Source organism: Buceros rhinoceros, unplaced genomic scaffold (genome assembly GCF_000710305.1).
Source record: "Buceros rhinoceros silvestris isolate BGI_N320 unplaced genomic scaffold, ASM71030v1 scaffold4040, whole genome shotgun sequence".
NCBI lineage: Eukaryota > Metazoa > Chordata > Aves > Bucerotiformes > Bucerotidae > Buceros > Buceros rhinoceros.
The window spans coordinates 11,699-33,910 of NW_010387740.1; the positions used below are offsets into that span (position 1 = coordinate 11,699).

Here is a 22,212-nt window from a genome sequence, read left to right on the forward strand (position 1 = left end):
TCAGGTATGAGATAAGGTTGCTGAAGGCTTTATCCAGTCTTAAAAACCTCCAACGATTTTAACACAACTGCACAACCTCTCTTGGCAACTATTTCTAATGCTGGTCGATCCTCATGCTGGAAAGGTTTTTCCTCATATCTTGCTGGAACCTCTCTTTTTGCAGTTTACATCCATTGTCTCTCCTCTCTGTCTGCTGGGTCGGGGCTCCTGTTACTAAGGGCTCCCACAGATAAACGCTTTTATTTCTTGTCAGCATTTCTGCATGCATTAGGGAGGACAATTACAATATCCTTCGGGCTTCAAGGCAATGAATCTAAACAATTTTTTTCTGCTCCTTATGTGCTGTATTAAAAGATGAAAACTCATCCTTGCATGTAAGGAAAACATGCAAGCATGTTTCATGATCTTCAGTTTCAATGAAGATCTGACCCAGAGGCTGGAGAGCAGAGTTTTCCTATAAAAGGTGTTCTTTCATTAAAAATACCATTGTAACCTAAACACTTTATGATATATTTTCTTTCCAAGGAACTTTTTCACTCACTGAGTATGTTGAAGTCATTATATATTTACTAGAGATGCTTCTTTGTCCAGACAGACTTACTATACTTGACATTCTGGCAGGAGATTAAAAATTATATATTAGGAGATATACTTCTAAAAATATTTTTCTAAGTAATATGTATCTGCATCTTCCCAAACCTGGAAGAACATACAAAACAGAAAAGAAAATACAGCAAATAATTCAGGACAAGTAATATATAACCATGAGAACTTTAACCGCTATTTTTATTTAAATGAATGGGAATCTTGAAACATGAAAGCAAAGCACTTAAGTTTATTCACATACTTTACATTCAAAGGACCAACAGATTTTTTTTTTTTCTAGAAAAAAAGACTCCTCTTTTGGTTTCCAAAATTTTGACAGAAACACGGAGTATCCCTGCTGAAGCATGTCACCGCAGTGTATACAATGAAAGCTTTGTGTGTATGGAAAAAAGATAAAAAACAAACAAATTTGACCACTACAAAAAAGAAAAAAAAAGGTTTTCTTTACTATAAATAAAATTCAGAGTAGTGCTTTATTTTAACAGACAAAACAACAGTGGGATTTATTAACAACTACATATTTACAGTGCCTCACTGGTAAAAACACTCGTCTTTATCCGAGATCCTGGACACTTCCTGAGAAGGCAACATGGACTGAGGATTGCTCAGCACTTCATATAAACTAGGTTCTAAAAATGTGAAATTAAAGCACACTTTTAAAATAAGTAAGATGGCAAAGATGGAACTGCTGATGCATTATGTTTATGCCCGGACCCAGCAAAACTTGTACCTCAAGTACTCCCTTTGATTTCAGTAGATTTATGTATGATCCTATGGTTAAATGCAGGATAAGTGTTTCAAACCTAGAGCCTCAGAAGAAGACAGTTGATTGTCTCAAAGATGCTGTGAGTAGAGAAAACTGCTGTAATTGCAATTTTACATCATATGGAGGTACATGACCTTGAATTTAAATTCATATTCTTCTGCATGGGTGCTTTCTACCACTTTAGTTTTACAAGGTACGGATTCCAAATATCTGTGTCAAGCAACAAAATTATGAAAGCATCTTCTTCCCATAGCCTCCAAAATCATAGTGCCAGCTTAGCAGATCTCAGTCTTTTTGGCCATTAAATAAACCAAGAACCAGATCTTTTTCAAAGTATTCAAATAATCTTTCACTTATAAAATAGCTGTCCCACCATTCTTGTATCAGGTCTGACCTCAGCTCTTTAAATCTGAACAGTTCTTTAGAAATTATAAAAATAAAGAATTGATTAATATACAAATACATATTTCAAAGTGATTAGAGAATAACATTAAACAAATTCCTTTTTAAAACTACTTTAAATTAAAATAAATGTTTTCAAAAGTCTGGGTTGAAGCAGATCTTTATCTATTGACTCTTTAATGGAACCCATTCCCTGCAGATGGCTACATACAACTTAATGTAAGAAGCTCATTACTACAAAAAGACAGTGAACATGTTTCCACTAGCAAAGCAATTCATAAAGTCTGCTGTGCCAGTTGTTTTTTTTGGTAACTTGCTTTCGAGAACTGCAGATATTTCTGATACTAGAAAGAAACCCTAAGTCATTAAAACTCTTGAGCTTCATTTGAAATTTTCTTCTTTCTTTGGTCTTCATTAATATTTGTTCTGCAATAATCCAGTTTGTTTTGTATACTGTTTGTAGACAGCATAGAATAAATGCTCTGCATGAATGCACACGTATGTACAAAACCAGTCAGTAATACAGTTAAGAGATATACCTGCTCTCTGGGTATTTTCATACTTTCACAATACCATATTTTCCTGTAACATCCACAACAACATCACCTAGGTTTCTCCCCTCTTCCACTGAGATGTTCATGCATGTTTTTCTTCCACTGAGATATTCATGCATATTTTTCTTCCATTTATCTCAAGCAGCCAAAACAGCAGGGAACGTTTTTGAACAACCTAAAATACTCTTCCTGAATCTGAAATAAAAATACAGAATTCAGATATTAAATGCATTTATTAATAGGTCTGTATGTCTTTAAACTCATTTTGTACTGCTCCTGTCACTAGGTGGTTTAAGATGGGGCTGCTTTCAACTTTAGGACAGAATACTGAAGAAAGTATTGTCTCAGGATAGTGTGGGTAAATCCTGTTGCTAACTAGAAAGACTAGGAAGTGAGTTTTAGTGCACACGCTGTATTACCTCATCAGATTAATGGCACTATAACAAGATTTACAATTTTGAAAAACACTGGGTTTAAAACTGTGAGGAAATATGTGAGAAGGTAAAAATTGGACCCAGGTTCTGTCTCCGCTGAGGGAAAAGGCAAAAGAAAAATTTCCCCTCCCTCCTCTTCCATATCAACAACCCAAGTATGTCCTCCCTTGCTCTGATAAAGCATTTCTGACACAACTCCACTTCAAGGTTGGGCACCTGCCTGTGTAGGTACACAAGGCTGCCTGAGTTGCTTCCCACAAGGAAAAGGACACTTACCTTCCTAGACAACACACAAAGAAAGATGAAGATGAACATCCCCTGGAATGCATTGAAGATTGTAAAAAGGTAGGCAGTAACCACAGATCCCTGGACAACATGGAGAACCCCAAAGATCCAGGTAGCCCCAAGGAGGAAGAGGAGAGCAAGAGCACCTCGGGCACAGGATCTAGAGAGGAAGAAAACATTGCAAACAACATGCGGGCATGTGTTATTTTCCTTCCTTCAGCACTTTGGATGGTAAATCTTGCCTAAGCAATTTTTTCACAGCTGCAGAGGCCTGAGAAGTGAAAATACACGGGCTGCTCTTTAGGGTGTGCTGTAGCACTGTGGCATGAATAGGTTCACATAATCATCGCATGAGAGCAAAGGAGTAAAACTGGAGGGCCTTGAAACACTGCTTTCTTTAATCTTCAGATGTGTTTTCTCTGGTGTACTGCAGCACCATATGATTTGATTTAAACCTACTGTTAGTGTAATTCCCCAAGGAAAACATATGTCTGTTATGAAGCATTCCCCTACTTTTCCTCCTCCCCCTTGTCTTCCTCAAAAAATATCCCAGAAAAATGTATAGTGTGCTCTTAGGTCAGTACACGTTCGTCACATCAAAGGGTTCCCAGGCTGCTTCTCAGGTTCACTGCAGAAGACAGTGCCAGTTATAAAACTAGACTTTCCTTCATTCTTTCTCTCGTTAAAAAAAAAAATGTTTTTAGAACACAAATACTCTCAAATAGTTCCCTTAAAACATTTTCATGCTTTAAAATTACAGGAACTGATAGGTTATGATTTTTTTTCCCCACATAATGTAGAGCCCTGCTCATAGACTTGAGCAAATTACAGTGTGTTGTCTTGGAAATGAAGGCACTGATTACTTTCTTACTCATTCTCAGCCTAGTCATTGCAGGACTTCCTTTGAACAACAGAGGTTTTTAGCACTGTTCCTCTGAAAAGGAATAATTTTCAGCTTCATTAAAACCAGCTCACCACATGAAGCCATGAAGGGTGAGGAATAAGAGAAAGTAATCAATCAAACAATTGCTAAATCCTAACTATAAATCTAGTGCAATGCATTGAAACTGCAGGAGTGTTCCTAAGCAACACAAACAGTAAGTTGTTTTCAATGTTCCCTGTAGTACACTTCAGCTTTTCCTGCACAAATGGTTTTCAAGGTCCCTATAAATCAGTTTTAAAGAGAGTGAGTTGATGGAAAAATCATAGCAGCATGCAAAGTAAAAATCCTGGAGAGAATCCACCCCCATCCTCCCAAATGCCACAGAAGCACAATGATCTACTGTAGAATTTTTGCAAATAACATGAATGGCTTGATTCTCTTATCGCTCAATTACTTGTTACTTCAAAGCAAGTATTTTGGTCCCAATTCAGGAATAATTTTTGAAATCTGGTTTGGCTGGTATAAAGGCTATGGAAAGTACTTAAGAAAAAAGGACAATTACTTCTTTAACCTTGCCATCAGCCTCCGGTTGATAAGAACCACTGTATTCCTTGTACACCTCTCACAACCTCAGTGTTACTGTACAAGCTATTGCTCAATGTGAATAAAGTTTGCAAAATCTACCTTAAATCTATATGAAGAGGTAACAGGAAAAAAAAAATCCTTATTTTTCTACAAATCTTACAGAAGATTAAACTGGTATTTTTGAATACTCACTTCCATCTTTGACTGTATTAAAACTTAGAGAAGGATAGAATTTGCATTAAATGGCAAACTTACCTTATATTTTCATAACAACTAACTTCTGGCTTTAACATTGCTGTGTGCCGAAATACTTTATAAATAATCACCCCAAAAGCCAACAAATTAACCTGAGGGGAGTGAAGAAAGGAACATTTAGTTCAAACCAGGATGGTTTTGAATTTTAGTAACTGTTACATGCATCAGATAAAGTGTCTGCGTATTTGAAACCTACAGAATCCAGTGTCGAGACGGGAAAACCCCCACCCTTTTCTGATCCACTTCTACTAAAAAAATATGATCTCTGTAATAAATGTTGATCAAACAGGGCTGTAACTCTACCTTATCTCAACAGTATCACTTCCAACAGTCTGCAAATGTTTATTGATTTTATTGGTAAATCTCTTTGATTTCTTGCTGAGATTTTTTTCTCTAAGGAGAGATGTTTAAGAGGAGAAGAGAAAAAGGAAGAGAAAAAGGGAAGGGAAGGAAAAGGGAAGAGAAAAATGGAAGGGAAGGGAAGGGAAGAGAAAGAAGGGGAGGGAAGAAAAAGGGAAGAGAAGAAGGGGAGGGAAGAAAAAGGGAAGAGAAGAAGGGGAGGGAAGGGAAAGAAGGGGAGGGAAGAAAAAGGGAAGAGAAGAAGGGGAGGGAAGAAAAAGGGAAGAGAAGAAGGGGAGGGAAGGGAAGGGAAGGGGAAGAAGGGGAGGGAAGAAAAAGGGAAGAGAAGAAGGGGAGGGAAGAAAAAGGGAAGAGAAGAAGGGGAGGGAAGAAAAAGGGAAGAGAAGAAGGGGAGGGAAGAAAAAGGGAAGAGAAGAAGGGGAGGGAAGAAAAAGGGAAGAGAAGAAGGGGAGGGAAGAAAAAGGGAAGAGAAGAAGGGGAGGGAAGAAAAAGGGAAGAGAAGAAGGGGAGGGAAGAAAAAGGGAAGAGAAGAAGGGGGGATCCTCATGGATTTTCTATTGTACTGTATTGTGTAGATCTTGACAAAATGTCTTTCTTTGCTGAATAACATTAATAACATCATATATTCTGAGGTGTTTAAGGTGTTAAAACTTTCAAGTGGCACGAAAAGCCTTCTAGGTTTACACAAATAATTAAAAAATATTACCTACCCTAACTTACGTAGAAAGTCTCCTTCATATTTATTCTCTCTTATATGTTTGCTTCATAGGTGAATAATTTCAGTACTTTTTTATTCCTGGCTTTTTTACAATGGTGTCACTCGACTTGAGTTCAAAACAGAAAAAAGCAACTAAAAGAAGCAGTTTTGCAAATGATGTTCAGTTACAGTTCCGAGCCTTTGCTCGGCTAGGCTTCCATGATCTTTCATTTAAATTTATACTGCATTCCTTTAACAATCTGGATGGGTTTGTTTTCTTGCCTTTTTTTTTTTTTAACTCTTTTTCTGCTTTGTAACAATTGACATCAGAATCTATTAAAAATGTTAGTAGATGAACCAAATTCTAGCTGGATGTCATCCAGATACTATTTGTAGATCCTTGTTTGTGATCCCTTGGTTTGTTCCTGTGGGCTTCCAGCTGTAGACTGAATAGAATTAATGTTTTCCCCAGCTTATTTCTCCAGAAAGACTGTGATTTTCCTCCCTTTCTTTTCCTTAAAAAAAAGAACCTCAACCCCCCCCCCCAAAACAAACCAAACAAACCCTCTGAAATGAAAACAAAAACCTGCTGTAGAAGTCCAGCACCACTTTAAAAAGAATCACTTTCATTTGTTAACACTTGTTATGTATATGTTTTAAGCAACACTTTTGTTGCTTCAAGGTGGGAGTATCTGATATTTAATGCAGGCTCTTCTTTAATTAGCTGCACACTCATATTTTAATGCAGCATAATGTATTTTCAATTTGATAAGACAGGAGATAGACCTGATTAGCAGTTAAAGGAATTAATCCTTCACTGAATACCTTGTACCTGCGCTAATCGTGAGAGCTATTCTGAATTTCCTTATATTTAAAATTGTAATCTATAATATCTCCTAAACCAGCAATTTTTCAAAGTTAATTATAAGTCAGTCAGCAGTTGTGGGTAATTATACGTAGACTTAATTTTTGTCTTATATTTGTTGGTGAATAATATATCAAATAACTTAGTGAGCACTCTATAATCTGCATAACCCACCTAATGTACTTATGAATCTGAAAAAGGTGGGGTGAAATGTGATCAAAGCACAAGGAGCAGGGAGAATACACACCACTACTTCTTCAGAAACTGCTATCAAGACCACAGCACAAACGATGCGATCAAACTTCCTCCCTGCTAGCCTGCAACCAAGACCACTAACATCAATGAGAGCCTTCCTGTGGCCAGTAACAGGATCTGTGCGAAGCTCTATGGGCCAAACCCTCTTATCTCTTGGCTACAGAAACCAGCTGCACAACTGGAGAGATTTTGCTGAACAAGGATGGGGTGGGCAACAAACAGATGTGGGGCCCCATGGCAGAGGACTCCGTTTCTCTTTGTCCCCGGGGGGCTCTTTACACAAATACTATTAACACTGTCCAGTGCACAGGATAATAGGATTTGGCCCTCTGCATTAAAGAAATACCCCTTAACTGTGATCTCTTCATTCATCAATCCATCCTAATGGGAATAATCTGGACCTATTGTCAGATTACAGATTATTATTATTATTTCCAGGGGGAAATGCTGGCTTCTTGGAGTCAGCTGCCAGAACACAATTATAGCATAATACATCGCAGGTAGCCTTGCAGGAGGTAATGTTACAGGGTAATGAGAGTGCGTTTAACTTCTGAAATACTCAGTCATTTCCAAGATTTATTAAAGTCTTAAGATGGTTTTTGCCCCATTTTCAAGCACTCCATTAATAAAAAGTATCTATAGCAAAGTGCATAGACTGCTTTTATGCAACATTCAGTGTCTCAAAATAGTAGATTTTAGACAAAGTAGTATTTTTTTCCCCTCCTTTTCAGCCTAAGTTAGATGCCTCTGGAACTGCCCCCTTTGGGGGCCAAAAAAGGAGCTGTAACTGTCCTGCAACACAGAAATGCAACAAAACTTGAGGGAAACAATAACATGAACTGATGGGTAAATCCAGGAGAAAAATATAGCTAATGTTAATAACAAATATAGCTAATGTTAATAACAAATACAGCCTTTAGAGAAAACTGGAAATCCAACCGGTATTCTAAAGTTAACACATCTCTTTGAACCCGATCCACTGAGTGTTCTTTGCTACTAACATACCAGTAACCTCAAGAGTTTCTGGGAGATGTAAAGGAAAAAGTTCATGTTGGATGAATGGACTGAGTATGGCTAAAGGGTAAATGGCCTGACATCCCCAGAGCCATACAGATGTCAACCAATGGAATGGAAAGTTATATCACCCCAACTGACTGGCCAAATATACAACCACTTAAGACATTTTAATTTTTATCCAAAACTGAGCTTCAAACAAGCAGATATGGAGGTAGTAGGCTGTAAAAGTCATCCCAAATATAGACAGGCTCAAGAAATCCTGGATCCACAAATCACTTGGATGGGACAAGCTGAGGGACTTCCGGATGATAGACACTGAAACATATAAAAAGGCTTCAGCTGCTACTTAAGAGACAAATACTGTGTTTTATACTTTGGATATAGCTGCATGTTTTTGTTTTTGTAATTAAAGCACCATCTTCAGGTCTTGCTGCATAAACCTTTGATGACATTATAATTAAGGCTGCCTTAAGGTGACAGGTAAGGTGCATGAGAATGAAATGGCAAACACGAGGCATGCTGCCTCTGGAGAGGCAAGCTGGAGGAGAGAAACATGTGCAGGCAACTGTGAAACCAAACTCAGGACAGGCCTGGAAAGGATCAGCCTGGGGACTGCTACTGCCACATGCCATCTTTGGGGAGAAGTTAGATGTACAATGAGCAGAGATACTCTGCAGTTTGGGCAAACTCAAAGCATGAAATGTTGTGGCATGGCCACAGCTTTATCAAATGAATAATGATGTTACAGTATGACATGGTAAGTTCTTTTGCCTTTGTTTTCAGTGTTATTACATGGCTCAGAAGTCAGAAAATGCTGCTTGTCCTGAGAGGGGTTTCTCAGCAAGTCTAATAGGCTAAAGGGGAATTGCATTGATTCCAAGCCCAGAACTGAATTATTATTTTATTTATTAAAAAAACCCACCCTAAACTGCTCTTAGGAAAATAGTGCACACAGTCCCTACTATTTTACAAAGAAAACCTCTGACTTTCTCCCTACAAGCCCAGTTCCGTGAGGTGCTGAGCATCCTCAGCCCTCCCTCCCCCAGAGATGCAGGGAGAATCAGGTCTCACTCAAGCATGCTCAGGTGCACTACAGGACTAATTTTACTAACTAATCTATTAATTTTTTTAAGTAGTTAATCAAAGACAAGGGCTGATGCAGGAACAGCCTCTGCTCATAGTATCTTTGGGGAATCATTTATCTTTAAAAATGTTTGTAAAAATATTTTAGGCCTTCTTAAATTCTTGAAACGTGATGTATTTATGAAAAAATACTAGGCAACTTAAAACACACTTATGTGAAATAGACATTACATAAGGTCAGTTATGAGGATCCCACAAAATCAGGATTCTGTAGATATGGGCAACTGCATTTATTTACCTGTATAAACCAGGATAATATCCAAGAAGCCACAAATCTGGATGAGCTATGTTTTATTGTACACCTATGACTGAGTTTAAAGGGAGGATGGTAACTGTTCAGTACATCTCTCTTGGGGAGATCACTTGTGTGAAGGGTCATTAGGATTTATGACTTTGGAGTGACTCATGGCCCCATTAAACCAGCAGCAGAACTCCTGTTAAATGGTAAAACTCCATCGCCTCCAGTGTTGTCAAGGCTTTATCTCTACACATCATAGAGAGCGACAGTCTCAAGAGATTCATGGCAGCAGTGGATGCTGCTGCGTGTTTTGCTCTGCAGATTAGCACTTGCATGTGTTGTGGATGCACACTGTGGTGTGGAGCAGGATAGTGAGATATTTCTGCTGCTCTGCTTTGGGGATCTCCATGGTGTAGTTCCCATGTTCTCAACCATGACGGTGGTGGGTAAGTTATAGCAGGCACGCAAGGAAGAGGTCAGAGTGGTCTGGAATGGTGCAAGTCTTAGGATCAGATCTGACCCACAGCTGTGGCATTGGTCTGGATAATTTAGTCTCTTAAAGAAATTTGCAGGAGCCAACTGCAAATTCAAAGAAGTTTCCCAGTGCTTTCCTAATTATCTTGTCAACAATAAGGAGGTTTTGCCAAAGGAATTAGCCTGGGAAGTTCTGTTCAATCAAACACATGTATTTTATGATATGATGGGAGAAACCGTGTGTGATGCTAAGCTCCACTTAGAACCAAGAAAGAGGGATGCAAATCTGCAAACAGATTTGCAGAGCCATCCTAGCTCTATCTCAATACCACTCCTAACTCAGCAGAGTGTTTCCGCATGTGAATCTGTAAGAGGATGCATACGAACCTGCATCTGTAATGAAGGAAAACTGCGCAACTGTGGGCATGGGTAGAACAAGATACTGCTGCTCTGGCTTCTAGTCCTAACAGTTCTGGGACCACTGCAGCAGAATTTCACCCATCCCCAGTTTGCAGAAGAAAATAATAGAGTTGTGTGCATATCAAGACATAAAAATCTTTTTCCTAAGTTGAGAATCCAGAAGAGCACTAAGAAACATTCTCATCTATTGTCTAAGCAAATTACAAACTTCTTTGTTGATTACTAACTGTATTTTGCAAACTAAGTAATAACATAAAAATGAGCACTTAGGTCCTAAAATGCTAAATGTTCCAAGCTGTTGGAGGCTGTGCTAATAGCACATTGCTTAGCAACTGCTATTTTTAAAATAGGTCTTTAAATCCACTGTTAAATGTACACATTTTATATACTGGAAGAGTAACATAATGTTCTTATCCTCAAGTAAATATGATGTTAGTCCTTCACACTGCATGAAACTCTCTCTGTGTAGGTACAGAATGACAGTTATTTTTAGGTGAGCATTGAATGGTATGAAATACACAAAATTTAATAAAGCATGCAAAACATCTGCCTGCAAATAAAAATATTTGCACTCATGTTGAAGAGTTGTAGCTTCTTTCATAATTAATTACAATTAAATTGTAAGACACCAAGTGAAGTGATACATCATCATTTTGCCCCATCAAGGTAGCTGACAGCTGTTACATTTGGCAGCTAAGAAATCTTTTTTCCTTCCTCTGCCCCTCTGTTTAAGCAAGACAAAAGAGCACATGAAAGCTCAGAGGAAAATGGTCCATCTTCCATGGCAGTAGCTCGGTTAGCACCCGGACGTCTGGTAAAATGAAACAGATCAGGACGAGAGGCATTCAAGAAAATTTTGTCCAACAGTTTTTTGTTGAAAAATGTCAGTTCATTAGCACTAGAAGACATTTACTGTTTTAGACTATACTTTCACAAGGAAAGGCTTCTGGACTAGGATAACATTTCTGATTAAAACCAGAAAGGACACTCCTGAACAACGAAAATCCCTGTGGACAGGGCATTTATCCAGGATGCTGGAGGCACAATTTTCTCTTGTACTTAATATTCAGACTAAGCTATGACCCTTAGTTTCTCCAGCCTCTGTACCAGCTATTCACTGCTATTACTCCAACAGCCCTGCTGGATTGTAGATATTGCCATATCAATAATTAAATATTCACTGGAGCCAGGAGACCTGGACCTCCCTCCTCCTCTAGTTCCTCATCCAGGACTATCTACAGACAGGTTTGTGTTTTTTTTTTTTTTTCTTCCACAGTGGAGTAATTGTTTAACACGAGACAGAGTTTTTGAGGCTATTTTCAATATATGTGTATGAAAAAGGAATTGGTAATTTCATATATGATATCCTTGTGTAAAAGATACACTCCAGCCTTTCAAAAGTTATTAAAACACTTTAAATATCAGCCTTTTAAGGCTCTCTAGTGTTACAAAGAAAAGAAGGTATAAAGAGGCAGCTAATTCTAAAGATTCAGTCATACTAGTTCTGATTCAGTCTGAGCACTTTACATTCAAACTTCAAAAATGAAACCCCCAAATCATTCCCTTTTCCTTTCTTAGTCTCTGTCTCAATAATTGATGAAACTATCTATATGCTGATGTCAGATCTCACAAAAAAGAATGAGAAAATTTATCCTGCTGCTCTCTTAGGCATATACTTGAATTTTTTACATATATCATATTGAATTTGGTTCTTTCAAAAAGTGTCTGAAGTTCAGAGCAGCTGAATCGGTATCAGTCTTTACAATGACCCTCATTATGAGTGTTTGAATTAATGAGCTTGTGATGGTCTGAATTCTGCCACAGAAAGCAATACATTTCTGTCTTTCTGGCTGGATGGCTAACGGCTAAGTAAAACGACAACAATTCGGTGGGTCATCGTTATTTCAGTCAGGGGAGAATGGAATTAAGCTATTAACAATACAACAGTTTAAGCTTCAAAATGAAAATGTGTGCCATATTAATTGCATAAAATTGGACACAAGCTGGCAGTCAAACAGTCTGGGTTTGTCTCCTTACAAAATGATCTTGCTATGATGTCCCCAGTGAATACACCCTCTCGAATGCTTTAAGTACACAACAGCAGTCTTAACTGGGAGAAGAAAATGTAACAAAAACATTAACAAACCCTCTTTAGGCTATATTTTGGGAAAGTATTTTCAATAATGCAGGATTAGAATTTTATGATTCCAAGATTTTAATAATTTCACTTATTTTAAAAGTTAAAACATAGCTGAATGAGATTATTTCAAACCCTGTCTCAGGAAATACTTAATTTTCACATAGGGTTGCTCTTTATGTGTGAATACACAAACTTGTTCTTTTATGTACCTCAAACTGTAGATTTAGACTCAATTAAATGTTTCATTTATATTTTTAGAACATTTACAGCAAGCTGTAAATAAATATATAAATAATAAATGGGGTTTCTATGTTTTTCTTCAGAGTAAACAGCTTGTCTGACTTCTGGATTCAATGTTTCTTATTGGGTTGAAAAGCTAAACACATACTGACCTAAATATTTTTATTTAATATCAGTTCTGCTTCAAAGGGCAGAAGGGATGAACCAACAGAGCTGTATCTGTCCTGAGCCATAAATGTGGGCCCAACTAGATCCAGTGGTAGGACTGGGGTCTATCTTGCTTGCAGTGTAATTAATGTCTAAATTTACTCTCCTCCTTTTCAAGAAGCTTTTGAGAAGGTGTATTTCCTTGGGAGCTGGTAATGACATAAATCAGGCTGTGTAATGAACTGATTCCAGGTGCATCAAAGACTTCAGGCTAGATGTTACACATCTCCTATGATTTCTTTGCATAAATGCAAACCTGTCTTCGGCTGCACCTGGAGCCTTATGCAGGAGCCCTGCAGAAGAATTTTCACCTAGCCAAGAGGAGTGAAATAGTTGTATTTTATCTTTTAGCACAAGTACCTTCAGTGAATGGACAAGCTACCAGGAGGGAGGCAGCATCACGAGCATTACTAAGACGTCAAGTCTGACAACAAGTTATATTTGCCACTTTGGAGGTGTGAATAGTTGTCAGAAAGCTGTCCATGCCTTCCACAGTTTGTCAAATCCTCTAAAGTATTTGGACCTTTGCCTTTTAGAAATATTAATGATTCTGCTCTGCATGTGGCCACAAAATCCTGTGCTGCGGCTTACTGTCTTACGCAAAGCCACAAAAAGCTCTTCCAATGACTAGGTGAGATGTCCAGAGTATTCACATGCAATTCCTACCGTGAATTCGAACTTGCTTCTCTAAATACCTGTGAGCAATGAATCAAAGGAGCAGTAGAATAAAGGAAGAAAATGTGATTTGAGTGAGAAAATATGTAGTGTGGAGGTAGTCGCTATGTAATTGCTGAGAAGGTCCAAAAGAGATCATCAGACCATTTTAACCATCTAAAGCAAACCTATGGCGTCCTTTCAATGAACAATTTAGGGTAAGCATAGTCTTTATATTAATCGTGCTTACAGCAAGGCAATTTAAAGAATCACTAAGAGAATATTAAGCAACTGAAGGAAAAAAAAAACTGATTCAGACAGTTGTGTGGCCTTTTTGAAAAAAAAAATCCACTGAGTCTTATTATACATGGATCCATTAAAATAGTGGGCAAAATTTACATTGCTAGACAAGAAGAAGAATAACTGGGACATTAACCCACACTGAGCTGTGGGATGTCTCAGGAAATCTGCACAGCTAGGTGGCATCTGTGGGTGCTCTTTCTCCTTCCATTCCCCTTGTCATCCACCTGTACTCCCTCATCTGCTGTTTCTACTTGCTTCACTCTTGATGACAGAGGACGTGCATGACTCTTCAAACCTAGTGTCCTTTCAGTGAATCTGAGGAAGAACTTCACATGCTTTTTTCTTGTAACACTGCTAGCTAAGTTGATTTTTTTAGTAAAAGCTTATATGGAACATCCTTCAAGAATCTTTGAGCCTTACGTGGTTAATCTGTTCTCATGTAACAACATGTAAATTTCATGTTGTAGACTAATGGCCACAGTCTCATTTTCCAAATATTTCCCGGGGGCTTTAATGACAGAGGATAGGAAGGGAAAACCTTCGTTTCATGTGATAGCCCTGATCTTTCTGAGAAACTGCATCCATTGGGTATGGCAATATGGAAGCTGTGGCTTGGAGATTAAAGGTGGTCTTGTCCTCTGAAAAAGACAAGTACTTCCCAACTCAGTGATTATTTAGCACAGCAGTTGCTGAACAACATTGTGGTTTGAACTAATCTGTTTCAACCAAAGTTGCAGACTTAGTCTTTAATGCCACTCTGTAATGAATTATCTTCACTTTATCCATAACGGCATAAGAAGTGGAGACACCACTGACTGAAGCCACAGAGGGGCTAATGAAAAGGGGACTATAATTCTTTCATAAAGAATAATAAAGCCATTGCCAGTCCCTGTAGGAAATTTATTCCTACTAAAAAGGCAGACTAAGAAACAAGACTAGGTATAAAAATGTTTAAAACTGCTAATTTCTGGAAAAATGTACAGTAAATTGTATAGAATATACTTTTCTCATCTAAGAAACATAACTAAGCATAACAAAAAATTCTTTGGAAAAAAAAAGCAGAATTTTCCAAAACATAAAAATTCCCCCCAAAATATGAGATTGTCGTACAGGTTGTTGTGATGGAGGTCAGAGGTCAAACAACTTTTCTGATAGTAATCCTTAGAATATAAAGAGATATCAAGAGCAATGAAGAACAGGAATAATAATGTGAAGAAGCCTGAAGAGACAGTGTACTCCAATATACCAGTGTCCTCTGATTGAACTCAGAGGGGCTGCTTTTTTGTTTCTTTCTTATATTTTTTTTTAAGGAGGAACAATAGAGTCAGATCATGCTCAATACTGAAGTCTGGGAAAATGTAAAACTTCAAATTTTTTGAATATTTACTTTTCTACAAGAAAGATGTTCAGTTTCAATAGCCTACAGTAAGTACATTAAATTTGTGAGTAGATGAGAAAACAGCAGAGAGATGGATTTGCCAGGAAACTTTTCTGCACTGATTGCAGCAGCATTGCTAATCCTGAATCAGCCTAAATGTACAGAACTGAGTAAGTATTAGAATTGTCCAATAAGATTTGATGAATGCTGTCTTCCATTAATTTTACCTTTTTTGTTGAATAAATTATTTGACAAATAATGGTAAAATTCATCAAGTAAATTATCTGATGAATATATGTTTTAAGTAATTGACTAGCTCTAATGAATATGCAGGCAGTTCCTTAACGAAAAGCATTACTCTGCTGTTAGCCTGCTTTCATCACTCGTGTCACTTTTTTGTATTTTGCAACTGCAATCTGCGTATTCTATTCACTTACCCATTCATTTGTACATAGGAAGTTCAAAACAGTATGGTTAATCAATCACTGCAATTAGAATGTTTTTGTTTTACAGTTGATTATTCATATTTGCAACACAGAGGAATGTTTAATAGAAAGAACTTGGCTTTTCTGAGGACACCTCTCCCAAGAACTGTTCTTGGCTTCTGTAACAAGTCAAGTTTACAATAATGCTCTGAAAATTGCAGGGTCCATTTATAAGCCAATTTTGTAGTTGCAAACACTACAATTACCAATTGTTTCAAGAAACTGGAGCTTGAAGCCAAGCCAGACACCTTCAAGGTCCCTGAAAACACACATTAGAGGCATAATTCAAGGAAGAGCATACAGGAACCACCTCCTCACTGCCCAGTGCTGGGATGTTTGGATAAAAAGCACAGAGAGGATTATTTGGATGATATTCAGTTTTGGAACCCTTACAACCTATTACAGGGCTGATCTCAACAAATGATATTGATTTATACTGTTAAATGACAAATTGAATCTGTTAACGTTACAACATGTCACGCTTCTGAGTCCTTGTTCCTCACAGAGGTATGTCAATTTATTGTGCCCATGACAGAGCCTGCATGACTCTGTCAATACTGCAAAGGTGCAAATCACATTACCATGGGTACTTTGAACTTGTTGCGTGAAGCTCAACTGAAGAGATTTTATGGGTGAAGATTGTGGGAGAGAGGTATATTAAAAGGGCTGCCTATAGCTGCACTTGGTGTATCAGCAATTCTCTCCCAAACTTTCATTTTAATGACTGATAGACTTCCACAAGTACATCATTAACAGCATTTGCCCAGCCCTTCCAAATGACGTAATTCCTACTGACAGTTGGACAATTAACATATAGCTGTCCCTTGCAATAGGTAGAAGTGGAAAGACACATACTGCGTCCACAGAGTTTAAAAGATAAAGTTGCAAATAAAGCCAGTGATGCAGAATAAAGACCTTACACAGGTCTGCTCTCACTCAACACAGAGCGAGCTATCATGCCAGAGGTGGGGAAAGCCATGTAGAAGTCCTCCAAAATGGAAAGGAGTTTGTTATTGGCTGACATTAAAGGCTCGTCAGAACTGCAGCAACATTACCCTGTAGACAAATGGTTATTCCCATTTTACACACTTATTACAAGGAGCTTACTACTGTAAGATTATATTACAAAAGAAAAGAAAATGTTCTACGGATTTTTTTTCCCATTTTCATACCTTTTATCTCTGGAGCTTATATTTGTATTTGCCTCACTCAGGCATGGGTTGTGGTGTGTGTGAATATACTTTAAAGCTTGTGATAAACTCACTTTTCTATTAAAAAGTTTAAATACTTGTTATAAAAAAATTTCTCCATACTTATGTGCTTTGATCTAATCTATTGCATAGTTTTAACTAAAACGGTTGTGGTTCTAAAGATTACAAGTATTAGGAGGAAGAAATAAGTTGTAGAAATTATCTTTAGCTTGCAGCTTGCTTTACAAAGGTTTTAAATGCCCTTTCTTTGCTAACTCCATCTAAAGAGTTTCTGACATACTCCTTTTCATGTACAATCTAATAATAATAATTTTTAGATAGGATCAATAAGGCCATTGCTTTGCATTTAAGAATTCTAATAGAACCTTAATACTAACAAGCAAACACCTTCAGAAGTAGCATTTCTGCTTAGGTAGTAAGAGAAGAACATCGTTCATACTCCTGATAAGCACTTGAGCTCCCTATGCTTCACTATTACTACAGATTTAAAGTCCAAGGTTAGATTTGCAGCAACGTGCCCCGAGACAGAAATCCATTGGTACAGAAGTGGTTCTGTTCTTCACCATTTACAGACTGTCTCATATTACAGTAGAATCCAAACCACAAACCTTCTGGGTCCCCATTCGTAGGAACTGGAAGCACCATTTGGGTACATGGGCATTTGTACTGACAATGAGTTTAATGTTTTTGTGCAAGAATTGTTTGTGGTGAGTAGCTGTCCAGAGATTCGGTATACAAACTCTCCAGGCTATCTTGGAAAACCATAAACTCAGTAATATTTGTAGATGAAGCTCAAGATTAAAGGTAAGCTTGAAGCTGCCAGATTTTGCATCTTTCTATATGAGGGCTGTGGTGCCCTATCTGGTTATCCCAGAACAAAACCAGCGTTTCCTTTCTAGAGTCCTTAATTAGTAATTTTTTTTTTTTGGCTTTAGCTGTGGGCAGAATAGAAACCTTAGAAAGAGAACAGCTTTTGCAATTACATCACATCATTACCCACATTCCCGAGTGGCACTATTTTGGAGAGTTTAATCTTTGTTATGGAGGTGCTCATACAGCATGCTCAACAGGAAAACTGGACAATGGAATTAGAATTAAGGCCATCAACGTGGCTTCCACAGAGTAGACAACTAACACCAACCTCACCTTCTAGCGTCAGTGGCTACTTTCATAAGATTTTCCATATTACCCTTAGACAATAACCTGGATAGAATGCAAGCAAATTACCTAGCTCTCAAATTACCCTGCACTCTTTGTAAACAGTTGCAGTTTAGGCTTCAGTTTGCTCTCACCTCATTAGAACAAGGTGTCCAAACACTCAGAAAAAAAAACAAAAAACAACGAAAAAAAAAAACCCCAACCCAAACAAAAAAAACCTGAAAACTACCACCACCAAAAAACCCACCAATAAAACAAACAAACTCCAAAACACCCAGAAAACCAACAAACCGAAACACCAAACCACACAGCAGCTGAAGCACCTTGCAGAAACCGGGCTGCCTTTTCTCCCAGGTCTAGTGCTGCATGATTAGGAAGGGACAATAATAAAAGTATGCAAATACTGTGAAAAAACACTTCCATAACACACAAAAAATAGCAAAACAAACACAAGGTTATTTGCTGTCCATCTACAGCTCCTTTGTGTGGCTTCACTTAGGCAAAGGAGCAGGAGAAAAAATAGAAACTATCTGGTGGCTTTCTTTATCCATGGAAGAATGACATTGGTGCATAGGACCCATATCAAGATCTGTCACCTCCCCTTTTGCTTTAAATTCACAGGGATTGCTGGAAGATCTGTAGCGCTCAAAGAACGGCTACAGGCCTGAGTCCAGATCACAGAATTTGCCTCTGCAGCCAGCTAGAATTATACTAAAACCAATTGCAGACCTGCTCTGCCTCTGAACTGTGCACCTAAAATCCCTCATGAGGCACAGCTCAGCTGGAGCTGAAAACGAGCTTACAGATGCATAGATTTGGGACATTTTGTATGTTTTGATAATGTAGTTTTCCTGTGCTAACAGTGCAGTGATACATCACTGCCCATAAATCACCTAAAGGCAGACGAGGAACAGGAACGAGAGCAACAACAACAAAAAAATCCCAACCCTGCTGCCTTCATGGAAGAAAGAGGTAAGGTTCAGAGAGGCTATACGAAATTGTCAACTTCAACCTAAAAATTGTAAGAATTTCCTAGTGAAGGATGGTCTCTCCCCATAATTTGGTTTTGCTGTAGTAACCTGTCAGCCAGCAGGGCCATCTCACCCCAGAAGCACTGAGACAAGGGAGGTTTTGATGCTTTACCTCTCTACAAGTCTCCTGTGCTCGCCAGGAGGATGAGAAGGGGAGGCAGTACCCTGCAGATGCATGTGGCAGGATGTTCCCAACCAATCCGCAATCTACAGTAGGTATTTCGCATGGAATTTGACTGGAATTATAACTGATACTTTATGTAGCTTTGAAATGGCTCATGCATTGAAATAAAACTCTTTCAATAATATTTTTTGTGCATTAGGCACTATTACCTAGCTTTTACAAATCCTCATATCTATCACCAAATAGCTTAAAAAAGAATGAAGGGTATTTATAACTGGCTTGACCACAGATGCCACAAGGCCTCACCATTGTACCATCTACTCGTGTTAGATCCAGCTATTGCCAGATCACTGTCAACCCAGTCATACACAATAATGCCCCATTACAGTTGGAATGGTTTGTTAAACTTTACAGCACTTAGAAATGCTCCTGAGGATCCAAAAATGTCTCAATTCAGAATTGAACATATAATACCTGCCAAATTTGCAGGTTTGAAACCACTTCCAATAAGAATTAAAAAGGCCTTCTTCACAGCTGAAATAGGGCTATCAATACTTGACTTGTCTGCCCGTGTGAAATAGTGGGTTCTTTTCTCTGACGTTGCAATTTAGTTTAAAATAGCCTTGATGATGACAGGGTACACGCAAGTGATAAAACCAGAAAGATGACAGTCTAATCTTACAAAGATGAGTGATCACTGATAAGAGATTAAGTCACACAACATTTGAAAAACCAGATTATCTCTCTGCTAGGACAGTGTCTGTGTACACCTCCTGCCGAGCCATGCTGAGATGCCAACGACACAAGGATACTATTTCTTGAAAACCAGAAATGCTTCACAGAATTTCTCAAACCACTGGGATAAAACAAAGAAAGCAAGAAAAAAAAGCTCTGATCTTATATTGCGCTTTTTTTGGTCAAACATTCATTTTTCAGGCTAGTAAACTATTTAGATATACAGCATATAAATAATTTAGAGACACTATAAAAAGCTCTAAATTAGCCAATTCTGCCCTATAATTAGCACTCACAGCTATGCTGGCAATGGGTGGGTGATTATTAAACACCTTTTATTATTGGTTTTATGTTCTACAATAAAAAATGAAAATTACACTTACCAGAATTATTAGACATGCTGGTCCTATAAAACTCCATATAAAGTTGTTCTTTGTGCTGAGCCAACATCTGAAAAATAAACAGCAGAAAATGCCTTGAAATGTGTTGTTGTGACTGCTGCATCCTTATGTATGTTGATTTGCACACAGAAACAGTAACTTACACTTCTGTGGTGCCATAGTACTTGTATCCCAGTGCGGCAGAGATTCCAACAACCACTGCTGGACTGACATAGCCAAAGACATAGAAATTCTTGTGCAAGAAACCCTTGTTGTAGATGACTCCCACAACTATAAGGTAGAGGTGAATACCTTCAATGCACATCCATGCAAAAGCAGCTAGAAGGAAATAATGGAGTAATCCAGCAGTAATTGAACAGAAGAGCTAGAAATCCAGAGAAAACAAGAGTCATAATTCTATTAATATAGCTCAGTTAACACAACACCATACGCACAGCAACCTAGTGACTCTAGAGTGGTGGTCCAGCAGCCCAGATGTAGTGCTGATTGACAACAACTTGGCCTACACCCACTACTACTCTTGTTCATTAGTGTTTTCTCTAGGAACATTCAACTCTTAAAATTGATGCACGTCTTCTGAGAAAAACTGTTTAAACAAATTGTCAAGGTTGATCCCATAGTTACATCTGAGTATTCTGTATACTTTCCTGACCCATACAAAATTCGTTTCTATGATTTAGATAATAATACAATTAAGCATCACAAGGAATTATTTTTGACGTAACTTTTATTACTACAAAATATTTGTAAAATTATATTTCTCAATCAATCAATACTGGAGTGCTACCTCAGGGATAGCAGCTCATATTTTTTCAATAATCTTGAATACTACTCAGCTACTTCGAGCAAGGGTATTTTGATAACTTATGCATAATTTAATTTCATAAAACTAACCCAAGATGTTAAAATCAAACAGCCCAATTTGTATGAAAAGCAACAGAGACAGGTCAAGACCTCACCTGTAGGAAGGAAAAGATACAGCAGAGTATCTTAAATACCAGCTTCGGTCTGCAACTCTAGGCTGGCTTTTAGGGAAAATTGTCACCCAAAGAGCCACCAGTGTGTCTGTGTACAGCATAGAAATGGATTTGAAAAGTGAAAGTGCTAAACATATTCAGACCGTGCTCTTGGTTAAAGTGACAAAGTTTAAATTAAATGCCAGCTTAGATGAAAGCCCTACTCCTTTAAATGACCATTTTATCTTTCTGGTTACTAGACGGGAAAGTCAATGTCACTACAATATTCATACTGGCGCTAGGAAATACTGGAAGTAGAGGGAAGATGGTATCTTATACTGTATATTCAGTTTACAACATAAAATCAAGACAAGTAAAAACTACCCACCTTATTACTGTTCATATTAATTCCAATCAGAAAAATAAGTTCGGCCAGGAAAAGGCTGCAGCAGAGGTTTTTGTGAATTGTTGTTCTAGTGCTTTGAATTTCACTGAAGAACCAGAATGTAAAAATGCACATGGAGAGGCAAATCAATGAAATAATGATTCCTAGCTGAGTGATTCTTGTAAGAATGTTATAATTTGTAACACCCTGGGGAAAAATTATAATACAATATTTAAAAGAATAGCTTTGTACCTTCTCAAGAAAAAACCTCATTCTATAATGCAGTTCTTTTCTCCCTTTCTACAAAATATTAATCAAAACTGTTTGCAGATTTTCACTGCAAATGTGCACTTTGGATAATCTAAAAAGTATTGGCTTTTTTGTGAGACACTTATAATTCTAGGGGAAATTAGTAATGAACTGTATATAAGCATTTTGCATTGTATATACGCACTTTTGCATTTTCCGATATTTCTTAATAAAACTTATTATCATGAGTATCTCCTAATACGATTTTACAAATCAGATCATTTTAGTGAATGACAAACACACTGACAGGAGGACA

At 37.8% G+C, this 22,212-nt stretch overlaps 1 protein-coding gene across 1 annotated transcript in view; it reads right to left on the reverse strand.

Annotated features, from left to right (window-relative positions):
- Nucleotides 1–2,460: 2,460 nt before the first annotated feature.
- The window catches only part of ELTD1 (EGF, latrophilin and seven transmembrane domain containing 1), a 41,014-nt gene continuing 21,262 nt past the window's right edge, over nt 2,461–22,212 (reverse strand). Inside the window, exons 10-15 of the mRNA XM_010132212.1 lie at nt 21,651–21,854; nt 20,450–20,670; nt 20,289–20,355; nt 4,771–4,862; nt 3,039–3,207; nt 2,461–2,523 (exon numbers count right to left, since the gene is read on the reverse strand). Of these exons, the coding sequence (XP_010130514.1) occupies nt 2,461–2,523; nt 3,039–3,207; nt 4,771–4,862; nt 20,289–20,355; nt 20,450–20,670; nt 21,651–21,854 (816 nt within the window). The remainder of the gene's footprint in view (nt 2,524–3,038; nt 3,208–4,770; nt 4,863–20,288; nt 20,356–20,449; nt 20,671–21,650; nt 21,855–22,212) is intronic.